Source organism: Podarcis raffonei, chromosome 11 (genome assembly GCF_027172205.1).
Source record: "Podarcis raffonei isolate rPodRaf1 chromosome 11, rPodRaf1.pri, whole genome shotgun sequence".
In the NCBI taxonomy this organism is placed as follows: Eukaryota; Metazoa; Chordata; class Lepidosauria; order Squamata; family Lacertidae; genus Podarcis; species Podarcis raffonei.
This window is the reverse complement of record NC_070612.1, coordinates 10,489,467-10,510,458: the sequence shown is the minus strand read 5'-3', so window position 1 is coordinate 10,510,458 and position 20,992 is coordinate 10,489,467. Positions and strand designations below refer to the sequence as shown.

Here is a 20,992-nt window from a genome sequence, read left to right as displayed (position 1 = left end):
CGGGTTTAGTCAGTCCTTTCTATCCCATCCATCTAGTTCATTAACCTGGTAATCTTATGTCCGAGGCCCTTAAGTCTCTTCCATGTCCCTTCCGCAGATCTTCTTCATATTTATACCTGTACTTTACTTTGTCTCCTGGTCCTTTCACTCGTGGAAACTCCAACTTAACAATATTTTTGTCCCTTCTCGACAGATCAGCCCCTTTTCCATAGCCCACACTGAACTCCATGTGTTTTTTAAAGACGTGTTTCAAACCCCCTCCAGAGTTGAGGACCCCCACAACCCCAGACTCCTCACGGCCCATTGCCAGACTTGAAAGGTCAAAACATCCCTGCATAGGGGGGGTCTATCCAGCCCCCCATCTCCAAGCCAAATACAACTCTATCTCTCCAAATCTGGCTTTTTCCAAATTCATTTGCCAGATCCAACAACTCATGTTCCTGCTGGGCCACAGCTCCCTCCATCTCTGCCACCCGAGGTCCAACAACAACCTCCTCCCTCATCTGATCAGTCAGAGCACAAGTTGGTTCCTGGGTGGGTTCTATATAGATACCCACTGCCTGTCCAAAATTTCTAATCGCAACAGTCATCAAATCCGTCTTCTCATGTAACTGTTCCGTCTTCTCATGTAACTGTTCCAGTAAAGCACTTGTCTTGCAGAAAGCACGCACCAGAGCCTCTGAGTACATTGTTATGCAAGGTCAGAAGTCTGTTCCCATGGTCTTAATCTGTTGCAGCTGCAAAGCTCCCCAGTTCAAATTCAATAACAGTTTCACAAGCTCCCTCTAGGGGAAAAACTTCTATTTGTATCCATCTCTTTTCTTTCTTTTTTTCCAAAAGCAGATCTAACAACAAAGTTTCCTTTTTCAGATATTTTGTCAATATTTGTTCCTTTAACATGCGAAGGAGAACAATGGAATCACTATGTTTCTCTTCTTTTGACTGTCTGTCACAAACGTTTGTCTGTAGTCAATGAACTTCCCAAAAGCTTCTGTCCTGACACCCCGCTCCCAGGTTCAAGACGGTGGAAAATTACTTTTCTTTACACTCTCTTCTGCAGGTTTAAACAATCTGGAAAAAATCCCCCCTCTTCTCCTGCTTCCGAAGGGGGTTCAGTACTTTTAAATGATGAAAATTGATCCTTTGCGAACGATTTTTTGAACTCTAGTTTACCATGTCTTTGCTTTAATCTATCTACAAGAAACGAAAGGCTGACTTCCTGTTTAGACCTTCCCGCTTCAGTGCCAATTTAAGAAGAATTTCTCAATCCAATTTTCCGTTCTACTCACTGGTCGTTGTTTAAAGTCCAATTGTCCAAATTTAATCTACTCACGGGTAGTTGTTTTTGTAGCCAAATTGTCCCAGGAAAAAGGTAGCGCTCTCCGGCAACAGCTATGCGGCTTCGCTCCACGGAAGAAGCAGTTGACTCTCAGCACCGCGCCACTTGCCCCTCTTCGCTCTGGAACCCGTAGTTGGGTTCCTTTACGGATTGGGGGGGCGCGAAAGGTGCCCACCGAGTCCCATGGTCACAGGCTTCATCCGCCTGTGATTTTTTAAAGGGTTCCCGCTTCGCCGTAGCGGAACAGACCCATTTTCCGTGGAGCCAGTCCCTCCAGATCAGAGGGAATCCGCCATTACCGATGGCGCCACCCCGGAAGTCGATCATACTCATAGTTTGTAGCTGAGAAAGGAGTGGTATTGCCTGTGATGAATGCTAGAAGCTAATAGCATGCAGCAAAAGTAATCTAATGTTCTCGGCGTTAGCTGAATTCTGGAGACCGATTCTTGATTCTGATTTGAGACTTGCATGGCCTCACTGTTGCATCCCTATTCTTTTTTCCCAACCTTCCTGATTTGTAAAAAGAGTGTGTGTGTGTGTGTTTGTCTTTGTCTTTTAAATTTCTATAATATAAAAACACAAAAATGCATACCATAGTAACTAACAAAAACAGTGACACCCCACTCCACACACACACACAGGCCTGGGAGAAGAAGCATGTTTTTCTAAAGATATGTAAGGAAAGCACCAGGCAAGACTTCCTGGGGAGACCATTCCACAAGTGGAGAGCCACCACAGAAAAGGCCCGTACTTGTGTTGCCACCCTTCGGACCTCTTGCAGTGGAGGCACACAAGAAGGGCCTCAGATGATGATTGCAAGGTCCAGGTTGGTTCATACGGGGAGTGGTAATATGGTCCTCTGTTGTTTAAGGCTTTATAGGTCAAAACCAGCACTTTGAGTTGGGCCCAGAAACTAATTGGCAGCCAGTGTAGCCAGGCCAGGGTTGGCTTCCATGCTCAAACCATCTTGCCCTGGTGAGCAACCCAGCCGCTGAAATCTGCACCAGCTGAAGTTTCCAAACTGTCTTCAAATGGCAAAGAAAATCCCAGTGCATCGTTTTCCAAAAACAACTGACCATGAACTTATCATGATCTTTTCACTGCTTGGAAAGGGAGAGCAAAACATACAGAGAGCTCATCATTACTTCAGTCTTGTTGGCATTCAGTTTCGTTTAGGCTTGCCCACATCGAGTCCCTTTTCATGGCCAGACACTGAGTCATCTCAGAGGCTGCAGGACCTGGGTCATACAGAAACTTAATAGAAAGTTATTTGTCACTGGTCTACTTCATAGCAGCATAATCCAAACATTCCCAGAATCTTTTGTAGCAGCCTCAAATGCACACTGATCAAGGTCTGAAGTACCAAGAAAAAAAGCTGTCCATTTCCTCAGAGCTGATCCCAGGAAGATAAAGGCAAGAATCTGTCTTCCCTTCCCTAGGAAGAAAGCCAGATTGGTGTAGTGCAGGGTTTCCCAAACTTAGGTCTCTGGCTGTTGTTGGACTACAACTCCCATCATCTATAGTTAGCAGGTCCAGCGGTCAGGGATGATGTGAATTGTAGTCCAAAAACAGCTGGAGAGCCAAGTTTGGGAAACCCTAGTGTGGAGAATCAAATATTAATTTAGACACCATAGCAAACTTTTTTTTTGTATTAACCATAATTAAGCACTTGCATCATGATTTGAACTTCCATAAATGCAGTAGGGAAATCATGGTTTAAAGTTGCTTGTCGTCTTGTATTTTCCATCTGCTCAGCACACCACTTTGTGTATGTGAGGATAATAACATCACAGAACCCCATGTGTGCTACTCTGAGCTCTTTGGAGTAAGGTCAGGATACAAATGCAATAATAATTGATATTGTTCTTGTGGTGGCGCATCTGGTGCCGATTGATTGCGCTTGTGAGTTGGCATGAGATGCTCAATTGCTCAGGGAGCTAAGCAGTATTGCAGCCCAGCTTTTGAAAGAGGAGAGAACATTGTCAGTTTGGCTCAGTCTAAGACCACACAGAGAGAAATTGAAGACTGGGCATATGTCCTGGCCAGCCAAGGGGCAAGGAGTCCTAGAAGCAGAAAGGGAGCAGACTGACTACTAAAACTGAGGTGCCTGAAGGAAGGATAGAAGAATGAGGCTTGCAGGAGACGGGAGGTATGGGATGGAGGTGTTGTGATCAAGATATCGGGTAGAGAAGAAGAACCCTGCTGCATCAGACAAAAGGAAATCTTGTCCAGCATCCTGGACAGCAGCAATGGTTCCCATTGGAGCTAAATAAAAGGGAAAGCAAGGATCTGAACGAAAGAAATGCATGGTGGAGTCATGAAGTAGAAGAACTGAACAGCCTCTGATGAGGGCAGAACTTCACACAAATGGCTGTACACAAGTGGTGTGAAGGAAATGAGCAGACAAGGGAGGGCTGGGAACCTGAAGGTTGTAGGGCAGGGAGTCACAGGGACATAGTGCTGCTAACCCAGAAGTATGGACCCTGATGGGGGAATACTGCATTCACTGTACTGCTCTGACCTGGCAGGTATTGGGGGGTGGGACCAGTTTGAGGGGACTGAACTTCACATACTGATTTTAATTAACTAGCTACATCTTGGGCTGCAAACTCCCAGTAGCCATAGGAATGAGCAGAGGCACTCAAGCTATCTCATGAACGCCTCTCAAGTTATTCAGTTGTGATCCAGCACTCCTGATCAGCCGTGTCAGAAAGGCATAGAAAGATAAAATGGAGTTGCTAAAGGCAGCTTAGCTTCCCTTATCTGGGCTTTCAGTAGGCCGTGAATGGGGAGATACAGAGGTAGAGCAAGCCACCCGTAAGCAACCTTGTTAGCATCCCATGACTCTCCACACTGTGGCTCTGGAAAGATGCAGTCATCTTTAAGCAAATAACTAAACCCGTTCCACCCAGGGTGTGATGCATGTTCTTACTCCATCACTATTCGCCTGTCTCCACTTTTCTTTCTTCCTTTTTCTGTCCTGGAACAGTTGAACTTTCAGAGACTTTGCTGTTGCAATACATCTTCATTTCTCTGAGCAGGGATATGAATTTGATTTTTCTCCCGTTTCAGTGTCTGGCCTTCTCCACCCGGATTACAGTTCTCTGAACACTTCTGAGACCTTCAGTTACTTAAGAAGGGAGTAATGTCAGGCAGCCGCGTACATTTTCCAATACACAAAGATTGTGGAGCCAAAGGTCTGCTGCTTCAATAGGGGTGTTAGTCAGCATGTCCTGAACTAAGACAGATAAGGACCCACTTCCTAGGCTGCCCTGATCAGAAAGTTAACAGCTGGTGACAGTAAGTCTGTCTCTTGTTCTTAAGCGATTGTTATCATTTTGTAATATTTACAGGTCTGGCTTTCTCAGACTAAAACGTACAAAATCAAGAACTTTATTAAGAAACTTATTGCCACTGCTGGACACTTGTTTTGCCAAAGCTACGCCATCCCCATTTCCATAAGCAAAAAGAGAGAGGGGGTGTTACATGCCTTCAGGCACCGTACATAAGAGGTCACAGGACAGGGGTTGATGAACGGTTTTAGCTGCATCTATGCAGAAAAAACTTTAAAGCGGGTTCCATGGAGTTCTGTTTCGGTTAGGCACCAGTCTGTTGGGAGGGATGGGCTTGGGAAAGATATTTGGGGCTTTTGCTCTGGAGGTGGCTGGGCAGATGGGGAGAGAGAGAGGCAGGCCCCATTGCCTTCCAGCTCCTGAAACAGACCAGATGTGGTAATGGGCACTGGTGTGCTGGGTGTGACCTTTACCCCCGCTTGCCCACAGCTTGTCCTTTCTGGCTCCTTAGGCCTTTTTGCAATGATATCATTGCTTTGCACCAGTTCTGGGTGAAAGCATGTCTGGAGCCTCTTCTTTAGAAAAGCATGCAGGCTGACTCACGCTGCCGTTCCTTCTGCCACTCTCCGCATGAAAAGGATTTTTGTGAAACCAAAAACGCAGAAGTCTATTTTTAAACAAGGAAGGGGTTTTTCACCTTTTAGGAGCCCCATCTGCTTAATCTCTGCAGTTTAAATGTGGCGAAACTGGAACCATCCCTGGCTACGCCGAAGCCAAGGGCTGGTTCATACTGTACAACTCAGAGAATGGTGGGGACAAATAAGAATGAACGCCACCACCACCACGTCTTTCCCCATTTCTGCTGTAACATGGGAATTGTCAGAAATCTGGTTATTGAGGCAGAGAATACGAAAGGAGATTGCACTGGGGATGAGGAATGAGTGCGTGTTAATCAGGACCAACTTCCATTTTGCATACCTTGACCTCAGTGTTCGAAACTCCCATCATTTGAGGTGCAAGTTGCAACAGGGAATTTCATTAGTGTGAGCAGTTTCTGAGCTCTGGGCGCAGTACTGAGCCTAAGATTTCAGATTAAAACTGGATTCTTGTTATAGAAAAGAGTGCCTAGACATTCTGTTGTTGCGCCCATAACCTAGGTTTAAGATCGGCGACTGGCTTGTATATCTGTGTTTCTAACACTGCTTGACTTCATCTTAAATATCTGTTTACACAATTCCTAGATCCAATCAGGAACTTTCTGCTGTTAAAAATGTTTTAAAGCCTGGATCCCAATGTAACATGTTGTCATTTTATGTATGCATTATTCAATTTATGTCTGAATGTTTCAAGTAGATTACAGAAGTGGCCTCCTCTCACTTCAATAGTTAGCTGGGGCATGTCTACACTACTAGCTATAACTGGCTTTAAGCCTATTTAAACAGTATGATTTTCAAATAAGGCATCTTAGCATTATTGTTCCAGATAAAGCCTAGAGATCTGGGTGAGCATTTTTGGAATTGGCACAAGACTACAATGATAAAGGTTCTCCCAGAGGAAATCACCTAAACAGTTTACCAATCAATTTAAAAATTGGCTTCAGTATGTAATACAGACATATCCTTAGTCCCAGTATTATTATGCAGTGAAATTGGTTTCTCTATTTGATTGCTGTAAATCATTAAGATTGCTATGGTGGTACAAGAATATGTTGGAATGAGATACTTGATTTACTCTGCCTCCAGAGATGAGCTATGTAACAATTATTGAAACATTTTGCTCTCTAAACACCATGAATCATTTTTTAGCCTAGGCTTAACCCCTTTTAACACTAATATTTTATAATGAACAAATAAGCAGTAGTGAAAAATAGAACCTATGGAATCTTTTTATTTGGATACAAAAACGGTTTCATGACTGATAACTATGAAATTCCCTGTGATGACTTGGTCATTAAAGTGGAAGTTTTTTAACCATTTATTTTTCAGTATATTAGGTGAGACTTATGCAACTTAAAAGTTAAATATTACTACCTATGCATAGAATCAAATGTTGATAGTTGGATTATAGGGTCCTCTACTTTTTTACCTTACAAGTAAAATTATATTTTTCTTGCTAAATCACGAGCAACTTCCTTTTTCTTTTAAAACAAATGGAAGAGAAATTTTAATTGTTACATAACAGAAAATGAATTAATATGGATATTGAATAATGTCCCAAAAAGGGAAAACTATTTTAAAACAGTTGATCAGTAGCATTTAATGCCAGACATGTCTCCAGAACCTAAAATAACTTTATTTGGTAATGTAAATGTTATTGTAAATATTCCTGTTTCTTAATGAAGTTATTTTAGGTATTGAGTCGAGAGGTTTATAGAGTGATGGTCATTGGGTTGAATTCAGATTTCTGAAATAATAATTTTCATACAACATACAACAATCTATAACTGTCCGTATTCAAGTACCATGGATGGAGCTCCATGCATCCCAGGACTATTCCATCCTCCAGTACCAAGGACTGTTTCATATACAGTTCTTGGTGGAACTTCATGTGTGCACAGAAGCCAGTGGATTGGGCTGACAAAGGGGCCACCAGCCAAGTTTACAAACAATGAAGTGGAACAATTAACAAAATTGTTAAGAGTTTTACTTAGTAATAGTTCTGTGGGAGAAAGTCAGCACATTGTCATAGAACTTGGTTTGCAAGGGGCAGCAAGGGAAGGCAAGAGGCAAAAATGCCCATTCTTGGTTTTCATGGGGCTTGTGAAGAGTTAACTGTACTGTCACTTGAGCAAGCAAAATGTGCTGACTTTTGGTGCCATTTTGGGCAAAATATTTGTGCTCAAGTTTATAGCATGTGGTATTTCTGGGAAAGGACAGACCTTGGATGAGTATGTGTCAGGCAAGTTTTAGTTGTGACTACAGGGAGTTGGATTAAATGAGCCTTGGGGGTTCCTTCCATTTCTATAATTCTGTGATTCTATGAGCGTATGACTGTTGGTCCATCTAGTTTAGTGCTGTCTACTCTGGTAGGGAGGGAGGTTCTCCAGGGTCTCAGGCACAGATCTTTTCCTCTTCTGCTCCCTGTGGTCCTTTAAACTTAAGAGACATCAGTGATTGAAACTGGGACTTGGTGGAGGCAGAGAATTTGTTTTGCCATTCCTCTCTTTGGCACTTCAGGTGCTTAATGTGCAGGTTAAGGCACTAACCATCATCTACCTTGTAAGGTTTTTCATATTTAAATGAAATAAGAAGACGTTTTAGCTCTAAAGCTCATGCAGTGCTTTCATGGCATGTCCAAAAATAGCCTCCAGCTGATATGTGTCCTCTTCAAATCCCTCGCCAGGAAGCAATTGATGTCCATTTCGTGTCAGTGAGGGTTGTCCCCAGTAGCTCCCTAATAGGCTCATCTCCTTTTGTATGGCAGGGCAAGATGACAATATGCAATGACTGCGTTAATGCAGGTCTGGGGATTATTCTGTTTTTCAGTTTTTAATTCCCCAAACTCAGAAACATACAAAGGGATTTTACTTATCTGTCTGAGCAGTCAATCACTTTGTATGCTTAAATGGGGTCACAAATGCTTTAGCAAGGTCAGGAAGTAGAACCGTTTTATGGTTGTTGTTTTTTTAGTCAGTAGTTTATTGCTTGCTTGTTTAGAGGGATCTTGTCATTTTCCTCAATTGTTTCCCAATATGTCTGCCTTGAAACAGTTTCCTCGTCAACCATTTCTGTCACGTAGTGCATAACCCTCCCTTGTCTGTCTAATCCCATTATGAAATCATTCCTCATGCCCACGTAATTCCCTACATAAAAAGACAAAGCACCTATTTATTTCAGGGAGTTGCCCCCACGGACCCAAATGAATATTGTACGGTGTTAACACCTCTTTCTCCATTTCCCAGATTGTGTACACTTTAGTCTCCGTTACATAAGCACGTAATTCTACTTTCCATGCTTTTGTTTAGAAAGGGCTTTTATCCATATTTGTCCCAGAATATGAAGGGCACACAGAGTAGCAAAGGTGATCTCTGTTATTAGACTGCCTTGTATGTCTTCCCAGTCCGCATCCTGCAGAATTTTGTGCATTTTTAAAGTTTGTTTGCTCTTTAGCTGATCTAGTAAATGGAATTGTGTTTTATGTACATATCTCCGCCTTGTGAGTTGGAGCAGATTTAAGAGTGACTTTTTTTACAGATCATTTTTTGTTGTCCTTCAGAGACGAAACAAGCAACACACTATTCTCTGTTGTGATTATTCTCATCTATTTCTTGTCTGAAGAAGAGCTGAATGAGGCGTTTCATTTCAGCATGTTCCAGCCAAACTGAAACACTTTTTACTCCTATCAGTTTCAGTGGGACAAAGGAAAGTAATGTGCTTTAACTCTCCCATTGAAATAAATGGCACTAAAAAGCATGTGTTACCTTTTCTATCAACAGTCTGATCCTGTGCCTGGCTAAACAGAAGTAAATCTCATTGCATGCCATGGGGCTTCTCCCAAGTGTCCATTGAATTGCAGCAATTGTGACCTTTCATCTTAAACTACTCTTGACTTTAGTTCTATAAGACCAACATGGACGTAACAAGCTAAGCCTTGTGTGTTTTTTCACCCGCAGTCTGCCTCTCTTGTTAATGTCTTCTCTGCCATCTTGAAAATGCAGCCCAAAGACATAATTTAGACGGCACACTGTAAAAAAAGGGGGGCAAGTTCATAGCACTAGACTCCTTTCCAATTGTTTCATGTCTGTAACTTGACAAATATAACTAAAGCATGTCCATTGCTATAAATAGCTGCATCACATACTTATCCAATATTAATTCCTAAAATATACAAAAGGGGTTTGGCTGATATTAAATGGGAGTGGAAATTATCTATTGTTTTCTTCCCTCCTTTGTCCTTTTTCCCTCTGGTTTGTGGTTAGTTGGCAAAAGTGTCCTTGCCGCTGTATATGGGTAATTGCTTCTACTTCTCATACTAGTAGAGAAACTTGAGTCATACCTTGCAAATTATCATCATACCCTCTACTATAGTTGAAGGTGGCCTTGTATAATTAACTGATTATTATTTTTAACCAGGGATCTGTTTGATGGGGTAAGGTCTTAAATACTGTTCCAATTCCAGATGTTTCTTCTGTGGGACTAAAAGAACCAAACCGAGTCAGTTTGGTAAAGGACATTTTCTTAAAACCCGTTCCTACTTGATACATAAATGAAATACCCTTTCCCATATGTGTGTGCGTTTTGTAGGAGAGATGCGTGGTGTTAAATTTCTTACAAGATTTGATACTGTTATCCACACAAATAAGCAGCAGATCTGCTATTTGTTTCTTTAGTTGGACTACCTCCATATAGCTTTCATGAGATGGCTTGTCACACTTTGGAGAAGACTTGTTTATTTGCATTCCCAGACTAGTTGTAGTCCTGTGAACTGGGTGCCAAGTTCAAAAGCCAGGCCAGTAACTATCACAATTGGCAAATTCTCATGTGGGGTTTTAGGATATAGTCCTAGGAGTTCTCATGAAGTTGCTGCTGAACACTGAGGGAACTGCATATTACCTAAATAATCTCTTGTCTGGGATTTGTGATCATGTTCCATTGATCTCAGCTGCTGTGATCCAGTTAATAGGATTTCAGCTTGAGAGTTCTTGATTTTATAGCCCTTTCCACCATAGCATGAGTTTTGCACAGTGGATCAGAGTTTGAACCTGAAACAGTCTGCATGCAAAGATTAGCTCTGTTACTAAGCTGTGCTTCTTCCCATGCTAGGATATGGTGCCAAAACTACCTACAGCTCGGGCTGGCACACTGAGCACCATTATGAGCCATAAGCAACTTCTAGGGAGCAATGCAAGAGAGTGCTGTGTATATGTGAGAAATGGCCACGAGGCTGGCTCTTTAAACTCATTTAGCATTAAAGCTCTAATGAGCTTTATAGTCAAGGCATGCCTGCAGATGAAAGGGGACAGAACTTGCTTTGCCCTGTAAATTTCCACTGGTCTGCTTTGTCTCTCTTGACTGTGAGTTTTTCCACAGTTGATGTCTCTTCTGTAAGTCCAAAAAAAGGCATAAAGATACTATCAGGCAGACTCTGCAGCTGCATACCATGTGGACACTTCAACTGAATCACATCCCCATTTTCAGCTGATGCAGGTCGCGGCGACTTTCTGTCGGCAGCAAAAGGAAAGCAATGCAAACAGTGCCAGTGGAACCTGAAAAGGGGGGTGCACTTGTGAGGCTCAGGGGGATCTCCAACTTGCCTAATACTCCAGAAAAGACAATGGCAAGCACCACTGCAGACAGCCTGGGCAAGAGAATGAGCCTTCAAAGGAACAGCTTGCTGTTTGCAAAAGTTTGAGTTTATTGCTTTCAGTTAGTTTTGCACAAATTGAAACCATTGAAAGTAAATAAAATATTACAGGTTTGTCCAGGGCACTTAAACTTTCTCCTTATGAAAGCATGAATTATTTGTCTGTTGTAGCAGAGAAGGGCATAAGCATCTTGAAAGCAGTGAACACATCTTGTATGTTGTACTGAGATTCACTGTGTTCAGAGTTGAAAGAAAGTGGGACAGTGGAAATCAAAGACATGGGATCTTGGGACCATTCCACATAAGGATCAGTAATAAACTCATAAGAACATAGGAATACCAAAGGCCTACCTAGTCCAGTTTTCTGCTACCACTGTGACCAACCAAGTGCACCAGGGAAGCCTATTAGCAGGATATGAGCACAGCAACCGTCTCCTTTTGATCCCCAGTAACGTGTTTGCCACTAAGTGCAAAGCTCAGTAGGGAGCTTTAGCCAATAGCACAACACACATGGGTCTGTACACACAAGTTTGTCATGTTCAAAGTATACGTTTTTAAATGTGAATATAAAAAAATCTACAAGATGCATCAGCTTTTATGACCACTTTATCCCCCATGGGGATGAACACGATCCAACTACCCTTCATGTGTTCCTCCTGAACACAGAAGTGGCAGGATTCTGACCACTGACCACTGCATATTCAGGATTAGTAAGTAACTATAGTCAAGCTTCCCTGTCCGAGTCCTGTGCACATGCAACCCCTTTCTCACTAACATCAAGCATACAGGCACATTGGCACATGAGAGGCATGGTGAGGGAGCATGTTCCAGCTGTCCCTCGCAAATTCATTAGCACCTTCTTCTGTTTTTAGACGTTGGCCTCATATTTAAGCCCCCCTTCGACTTAACAGCCATGGCCAGACTATTATGTCTGTTTCTGCAAAAAGATGATCTTGCCATAATTATCCAATGCCTTGGTAACTTCCAGATTAGATTACTTCAATGGATTGTATGTGGAACTGCCTCTAAAAACCAGTTTGGAAGCACCATCTGATTAAAAATTCAGCACCTGAGTTCTTAACTGGAACTCACTGCTTTCATTGTATTTTATCTACAGTGGTACCTCAGGTGAAGAACTTAATTCATTCTGGAGGTCCATTCTTAACCTGAAACTGTTCTTAACCTGAGATACCACTTTAGCTGATGGGGCCTGCCGCACCGCCGCCGCACAATTTCTGTTCTCATCCTGAAGCAAAGTTCTTAACCCAAGGTACTATTTCTGGGTTAGTGGAGTCTGTAACCTGAAGCGTCTATAGCCCAAGGTACCACTGTATTTGAAAGATTTCTAGACCACCAAACTGTGCCAAACATCATAATAGTATATAACAACAATGAATAACAACAAACCAAAGCTGATAAAAAGTTTTTCAAAGAGAAATCCAATGCTAGCTGGGGGAAAGCCTGTAGAAATATATATTTAGGGAATATATATGTTTAGGGAAGCTTCTAATGTTTGATGCATTACTGTATTTTAATATTTTGTTGGAAGCTGCCCAGAGTGGCTGGGGAAGCCCAGCCAGATGGGCGGGGTATAAATAATAAGGAGTAGTAGTAGTCGTTGTTATATTTTTGGCATCTGGCGAAAGGTGAGCAACATTGGCCATTATCTAACATCAGTGGACAGTATGCTTCACAAGACAGGTGCCACTACACAGAAGGATCTAGCCTGAACTTAGATGAATCAGACCTCCAGCACAATGTGACACAACAAGGATGGCTTTTGTGCTAGGAACATATCACTCCATGGCTCAAAAATCTCCAGTGGCTCCCAGTTGGTTTTCAGACACAATTTGAAGAGATGGTGTTGACCTATAAAGTCTTGAACAGCCTAGGGCCAGGCTACCTGGAAACCACTTTCTCCCATATCTATCTGCCCATTGGCTATAGTGGTCATCTGACACCCTGTTCTGGTGCTCCCACCTTTTGAGGTTTGATGTGTGGCTTCTCAGTCATGGCTCCCAAGTTGTGCTGTTCTCTTCCCAGAGATGTTGACCTACTCCTCTTTTCTTTTATTCCTTTTCTTTTCAGCATCAGGTTAGATTGATTGATTGATTGATTTAAATGAGCTTCTCTTTTAATCCAGTGAAGTTTTAAAAAATTAACTTCAGTCTAGTTTTTGTTCTGATCTGTTTTGTATTTTCTCCCCCTGAACTGCATTTCTACACTAGCTGTCTTGAAGGCTGAATGGTAGAAGGATGGCAGAGAAATATTTTAAATATATAAATACTGATAAGCAGGAGGGCACTGCAAAGCACAGGAGGTCCTTGGTGGAAGCTGTAAGCTGACCTTTAATGTACTGCAGCGGCCTCCTGATTTCGAGTAGCATTTAACCCTCTGGAGCAAAGGGTTATAATATTCTCCTGCTATCTGCATGATCTTTTGGGCGCCTATGGGGGTTATGCACGAAAGTAGCAGTGAAACTGCCGCTCTTGCATCTGTTCATGGGGACTTCCCATGGTTTTGCATTCTATCGCAGACTCGGTGGCTCAGACAGTCTGGTAAACTTTGGACCCGTCTAGCTACATAGTCCTGTTCCAGCCACCAGCTCAGACTCAGCTTTTCTCGGGAAGGAAGGACAGGACTTCTTGTGGTTGTTTAGGCAAATAATGTTAGCATTACAAGGGCATGGGGTGAGCAGGCTTAGACTGGACTGAGCAGTTTCATTTTGGAGAGAAGGCAGCGCAAGAAGAGGGCTTTCCCTCCAGGGTGAGTTCATGTGACAGTGAAACTGAATTGCCTGCAGTGAGGTCTTGTTGCCTGGGCAGCCCAGGACTTCTACGTATCCTGCCCAGGCTTGTGTCCCAGAGAGGTCACTAGGGTGCTGCTAATGCTGCAAAAACATCATGGGAAATGGCAGTTACAAGTTATAAGCTCAACCTTATTGGCGTTAAGTATGATATAATAATAATAAAATATAATAATTTTTATTTATACCCCGCCCTCCCCAGCCAAGGCCGGGCTCAGGGCGGCTTACAAGCAATAATAAAAACAAGTTGAATGATTACAACTTAAAAAACAAAATTAAAATACCACATTAAAATAACGAAACATTAAAATATTAAAATGTAGCCTCATCGCAGGAGGAGAAGGAAAAGAAAAAAGAGAGAGGGAGGGAATCAAATTGGCTCCAAGCCAAAGGCCAGGCGGAACAACTCTGTCTTACAGGCCCTTCGGAAAGAAATCAGATCCTGCAGGGCCCTGGTCTCATGAGGCAGAGCGTTCCACCAGGCCGGAGCCAGAGTTGAAAAGGCCCTGGCTCTGGTTGAAGCCAATCTAACTTCCTTAGGGACCGGGACCACTAGGATGTTGCTATTTATGGACCTTGAGGTTCTCCGTGGGGCATACCGGGAGAGGCGGTCCTGTAGGTACGAGGGTCCTAGGCCATGAAGGGCTTTAAAGGTCAAAAGCAGCACCTTAAATCTGACCCTGTACTCCACCGGGAGCCAGTGCAGCTTGAAAAGCACTGGGTGAATATGCTCCCTTGGCAGAGGAGCCTCGCTGCAGCATTCTGTACCCGCTGGAGTTTCTGGGACAGCTCCAAGGGCAGCCCCGCGTAGAGCAAATTACAGTAGTCAAGCCTGGAGGTGACCGTCGCATGGATCACTATCATATGAGCACTCTGGGTTGCCTTTCTTGCTGGGAGAGCCCCCGTATTGATCTCTAGAGTCACAGCAGGCACTGAAACTCACCAGCACTTTGACTTTACCCCTGATGGTGCCCTCTTCCATTGTCTCTCAAGATGCCAACACTGGCACCTGCCAGCACCTGGCTTGATCAATACAAAGAGGATAATTGCCTGGAAATATATAAGGTGGCCTCTTGGGGATCAGAACGGATAGCCTGCTCAGACGGTCATCTGTGAGTTAGATCCAGATTTTGTCATAATTAGACTGTTGAAACCAGTGGGACTTAATTTAGTCATGACACAAACACACGTGTGCGCATACCGTTCGTCCACAATGTATTCATGTGTATTCATATGACAGGAAGACATTTTTATCACTTTGCTTCATTGTTTAGGGAACGATCCAGCATGTGACTAAATCTTTCCCATTGGAATTTATGGAACTTAGAAGTGTTCAACTGTGCCCATAGATAGCCTGTTTTATATAGCAGTTCCAGATTGCATGCTGGTCTTTGGGTCTTGACTTTTACATCCTGGCCCCTGTGCATGTTTACTCAAAAGCAACTCTGGCGCAGCATGGCAGGCTTTTGTCTGTCAAGCGCTGTGTCACCCACCTTCACAGCAGCTGCAGAAGAAGGCAAGATGTGGAGATAGGACTCTCTGGCCACATTTATTTTTAAAAAAAAAAAATCAATACCGCCCTTCCTAAAAAAAAACAACCTCAAGACAGTTCACAATAACAAAAAAGAAAAACTAATTTATTGAAGCACAATAAATTGGAGGACTTGTGAGAGGAAGCGGATGGCCTAAGACCGCTCCGTAATATGGGATCCAGCCCCCAGGAGAAGAAGTCTTGACTCTCTCCATTGGGCCTTTGCCTTCTCTCACTGCCCCTTATTTGCCAGCCTCACTCTGCTTCTGTCACAGTGCGGCAGTTTGTACTTAGCCTTGGCCACATCATTATAAATAACGAAGTGGGACGTGTTTTATCTTCGCTCGAACTGATGGCTGAAATGTGGCTTTTGTCTGAACTCCCGCCAAGCCCTTGACACAGGCAGTATTTAGAAGTCAGTAAAAAAAAAAAAGGGAAAGGAAAGGAAAGGGGGGGGGGAAGCTCATTAATTTTTGTTTTTCCCCTTTAAGGGCATCCCAACATGAAATAACATGTGTGGCTCTTGCATGGCTCTTGGCCAGGAGTGATGGGATTTGTAGTTCAGACATCTGGAGGGCACCAGGTTGAGGAAGCCTGGTTTTGGCTGTAGCTGCAGAATAAATACCAAAGGGGAGGGACTGTAGAAAATGACTGCTGGTCCCAGTTCCAGCGAGAAGCACGGCAGGAAGATTCTTGATGCATTTCTTCCGAAAGGCTAATACGAGCAGCGGTATCGAGTGCTTCTGCGACTGATACATTTTGGACAACGCTTACAGGACAAGAGGGAGGGAAGGAGCTGGCTGGGCAGAACGGAAGCAACGCAGAAGACCCAAGGCCAACCTTCTTCTTCTCCTCCTCCTCCCACCTCCCCCATAAACTTTTATGGGAAAGTATTACGAGGAACAAAGGGCAGCATAATTGCCATTCTCCCACTGGAATGTGCGTTCTGAACATTGGGTAGATACAAAACATAAGAACCTTGGAATCGAGCAGCCGATCTGTGTTCCCAGAAAGCAAATAGCTTGCCGGCTTCCTCGACTTCCTCCTTTTAGGCCCGAAGAATTAATTCCTTTCTCGCGTGTTGCATTCACCAAGAAATGATTCGACTTCTCGGGTCTCCATCAGGCTTTCACGCATTCATTCATTCTCTGCTTGTCCTTTCCTTTCCAGAAATTCCCAGAGCTGAAGTTTAAATACGTGGAAGAGGAACAACCTGAGGAGTTCTTCATCCCTTACGTCTGGTCCCTCGTGTACAATTCTGCTGTGGCACTTTACTGGAGCCCACAAGACATCCAGCTCTTTACTATGGATTCTGGCTGAAGGGGAGACATGCACATGGCCCGCCCACCCCCTCCCAGAATGCATCCCTTCAACCTATGGAACAGGAAGTTTGTTACTAATGTACAGCTCTGCTGCCATTTTCAGGGGGCTTATTAGGAACCAGAATAATAGGGGAACTCTCACAAGATTGTATGCTTTTATTTATATATTTGTAAAAAAACGAAAACAAAAAAAACCAAGAGATTTTTTTCCAGCGGCTCTGAGCTTGGGGGTGATAAAGCAAGATGTTAGCAATGAGCAGCTTTTAAAAAAACTTAAGAACAAAAATGTAAAATGGGGAAGTGGGGGGAAGTATTTTGATTTGAGAAATCAGCATTTGCAAGCTGGTTTCCTTCAAGCTTTCTGGTTGTGCTTCACTTTTTTATTATTGTTACTTTTTTGTTGTTGCTATGGGCTTCTCATCTGATCATCAGAACAATCTCCCCCCTTTAACGTTGTATAGAACTGAAACGTCTGACTGATGCAATTTAAAAATATTACAGCATTAATGCTATTTCATATTGAGGCAGGAAGGATAAATCCTTGATTTTGATAAGGTTGACCTCTACAATGAGGGAGGATTTTCAGCGTGATTTTGATAAGGCACTAAAGGTTTGTCTTTCTGGCTACTAATACTTAATGAAAGTTTAACAGAATTAAGAGCAGCCCACAAGGAGTGCCGTCTGCAAAAAATAAATATAAAAAATGTATCCATCTCAATAAGGGTTGTGCAGGTGATTCTCCCACCGGATCATGCCCATTCATTTCTAGAGTTTTGGTGTTGTATTTCACACATTTTCATGGACTCCTTGGAAGGGTGCGGGAAAGCGATCAAAATTCAGCAGAACAGAGGTGTGCCTACTGTACTTTCAGGTTTTTGCCAGAGATGTGCAGTTATGCGTACATCTCTGAATGTTTAAAAAGAGTGTCCTACAATATACTTTTTCATTCTCCCTGGTTTAAAGGGAATGGGCAAATGCTGTGTTTGCCAGCAAATGGGGGAGAATAGAGGGAAATGTTTAATGTAAACTTTTCACACGGAGTGTGGGCTTATGGTGATTACCTTCAAATGCACAGAACGGCATGCCAGGCTTCAGAGAAAAAGGAACTGATGACATACATTAGTATATTACCTTGCCCAGCATGGTAAATGTGGCACACTTTATTATGTATTGGAGGGAGATGATGACACACCTCTTTTTTATGTGGAATGTTTTGCTCTTTTTTGGAAAAAAAAAACCTCCTGACAAATGTTAGAATCGTGTTTCCTTCCACCTTAAGCAAGGTCCTGTATGGCATTCTGCACAATTGGAACTTAAAATCCTTGTCATATTTATTTAAAATTGCAGATGTAGAGAGACATGCATAGCATCTGAGTTCATAGGACTTTGCACAGACACAGATTTGGGGAAGAGGCAATATGAAGACTGAATTATCAACGTTTTCAGTGTAACATTAAGAAAATTGGAAGGTGATTGAAAATAGGAGTAAATACGATTTTATGCTGTGCTTGGGCTTTTCTTTGTTTTTGATATATTAGTCAAAGGAAGGTGAATTCTTTGTAATGTTTTTTGCAACCTTTAAATAAAGGATTGTTGACTGCACAACTGCACATCTTGGGAAAAGTCAATGTTTTAAAAGTGTTCTTCTAAGTTAACAAATTCTGAGGCTTGCCTGGAACAGTTGGATTAAACTACAGTGGGATATCTAATGCTGAAAGTCGTTGAACACTATTCATTTTTCTGGCTTCGTCGCTTATTGAAAGTAGTCAGGTAATCCTCGCCATTACATCTCTAGCAGGACCTGCTGGCCACCTAGGTCTTCAGATTGGGAGGGAATCAATCATATAACCAAATTACAAGGGTTTTCTTTGTGCTGTCTGCAAGGGCCAATTAAGAAAGCAAGTTATTGCAGTTCAGGCTGTCCCATCCTGATGACACTGAGCTGCTGAATGTCACAAGACAAGAAGCATTTTTACTCTTGAGCTTTCTTTTCAGGTTTTAAATATGGGTCAGCAAGCCTAGAACTGGAGGAGCCATGATTCATTGCTGAAACAGCAGAATAGGCCCAAGACAGGAGATGGTTTTATACTGAACTTAATCCTTGTGTGGTTGACTCTTTTAGGCACTATGAAGGTCTATTGATGTCCTGGAGACTGCAGTCTGGTACATCCATCAATACTCCTTTGTGTCCTCCAGATCTATAAACTACCATCTTTGGAAATCCTTTTCAGTACTTGGTGTGGAAAAGTTACCATGTAGTAATAAAAAGGATGGAAAAGCACCATGCATTGCAGTGTTTTGCGTTTTCTGTAGTCCTTCCCTTTCCCCTGTAATGTTTATCACTTTGGCAAACGCTAGCGAAATCATATTTCAAAATCAGGGCTCCTGTTCAGTGCCAGAAAATGGCTATATATGTAATGTGTAACCTTCTTCTACAAATTACCCAAAACAGAGAAGAGCAACAACAAAGTATTAAAAGAATCCAAACAGCAACAAAGCATCAATCTGGAAACAATGTAATAGCAACAGTACACTAGCAATCAGCCCCAGCAGAAAAAAACTAAAGCTCTTTCTGTCATAGCAGCAAATAATAAATCATGCTCGGCAATCGACATCTCTGAAAGGCCTTCCAAAAACATTATATAATTTACCTGGTAATGAAATCATACAATGATGGGCCCAGGAAGGCTTCCCAGGGAGAAGAGCGGGAGTTTCACAGCAATGGAGCCAAGGGTGCAAATTACCTGTTTCTATATTCTGCTTTTGCTCAGAAAGCGGCTTAGTAGATAGAAAATTCCTCAAGCAGAGGGTTTCTTTCACTAGGCAAAGGATTTCCCAACCCTGTGATTTTATGAAGTGCGGCCACCAGCTTCTCCCATCTTGCTTTTCAGTTGGTCCTGCTAGCAAGGAATGATGGGCTTTGTAGTCCAACAATAACTGGGGAGCCAAGGTTGAGGAAGGCTGGCCTACCAACTCAAGGTTCAAGAATCAGTGTCTTCCTATTTTCACCTATTGCCAAAACGTTTCCAGGGAGGGGAGGGGAAACTCGACAGGAGCGGGGGGGGACCTTTCATTTTTCCAAAATTGCATTTACTGAAACAAACGCTTTTTTCAAAGAAGGAAACAACTTTTACTGAAAGCTGGCGATTTTAAACTAGAAACATCTGTATGCTTTCTGCCAATTCTTCTGTTTTATGTAGTAAGAAGTGCCGACGTTCCGCCTATCACTTGGGAGCGCTGGGCGGTATTTTCAGCTTTGAGAACGTCACAAGGAGAGACTTGCAACATTTAGGCCAGTGTTCTATCCAGCTCAGTAATGTCAGACTCGCCAGCTCCACCTCTCTGGTTGGTAGAGTTACATGGGCACCATTTAGGTAAAGCCCAGGATGTTAAAATAAATAACTCCGAAATAACCATATTTCAATATTTGCATTTGGTCAGATCAGAAACCCAAAGCGGGGTGTTTTTGCGTGTGTCTATGAGTCAGGACCATAGCCATGGTGAAAGGGAGGGGGGATTCTGCAGAGGCCTACCCTTTTCCATGATTTTTTCAGCGTTCTCTTTTAATAGTGAATCTCTAGCCTATTTTTGAAGTTAGAGAGCATGGAAGACATTCTCCCTACTTGCTCAGTGAGAAGTACATAAATCAGCTGTTATCAGTATGCTCAGAACCCCTCGTGTGACTGAAAAGCTTAGAAGTATACCTCACTGGTTCCGATCCGGCAAAAATTAGTTGTCACTGCAATCCTATACATACCTGGGAGTGAGTCCTACTAAATTCAATGGGACTCACTTATTAGTATACTCTATGGGACTGCGCTGTTAGTTCAGTTGAAACCCATGGAACCAATTGGTTGCAATTGGAGTTAATCAAGACTTAACTTTAGCTGGATTTGAGTCACCAGCTAAGTTCAGGCATCTTATTTTTGCCTTCCAAGTGGTTTGCTTTTCCCAGATAACATTGGACCGCAGTGTTACAAAGCGTTGGTGTTTTATTAAGATTTTAAAAACTGAGCCAGCTAGGCCAAGAGTGGAGCTGCTTCATCCAAAGAGAGCCCTTTGAAAAGCTGAGCTCAGCTCAGCAGATGAATGCACAAAATTAGCTAGTTATGCAAAACACTTCTTTTTTAAAAAACAAATGTATTGGGACTTAACACAGAGAGCTGACTCAAAAAAAGTCAGCATTGGATCTACTTTTTAGCAATGCACTATGCAAGGTAATCTAAATGAAAGCCCTTCTGAATGTTTTATGGGAAGCAAATGGGATTTAGTTGAATGTCACCGGACATTAGGGTCACTCTGCTAAAGTTATAGCACCTATGGTCGTTGTATTGGCATTATTTTTAATATTGCAGACATTCAAAATGGCACAAAATACATGTTTTTAAGTAACTGATT

General features: G+C 42.6%; 1 protein-coding gene across 5 annotated transcripts in view; it reads left to right on the top strand.

Annotated features, from left to right (window-relative positions):
- The window catches only part of DYM (dymeclin), a 165,583-nt gene extending 146,703 nt beyond the window's left edge, over window positions 1-18,880 (top strand). For all 5 annotated transcript variants that reach the window (XM_053408249.1, XM_053408253.1, XM_053408250.1 and 2 more), the window contains one exon: window positions 16,443-18,880. In XM_053408249.1, the coding sequence (XP_053264224.1) occupies window positions 16,443-16,592 (150 nt within the window). In that variant the 3' untranslated portion in view covers window positions 16,593-18,880. The remainder of the gene's footprint in view (window positions 1-16,442) is intronic.
- The last annotated feature ends 2,112 nt before the right edge of the window (window positions 18,881-20,992 follow it).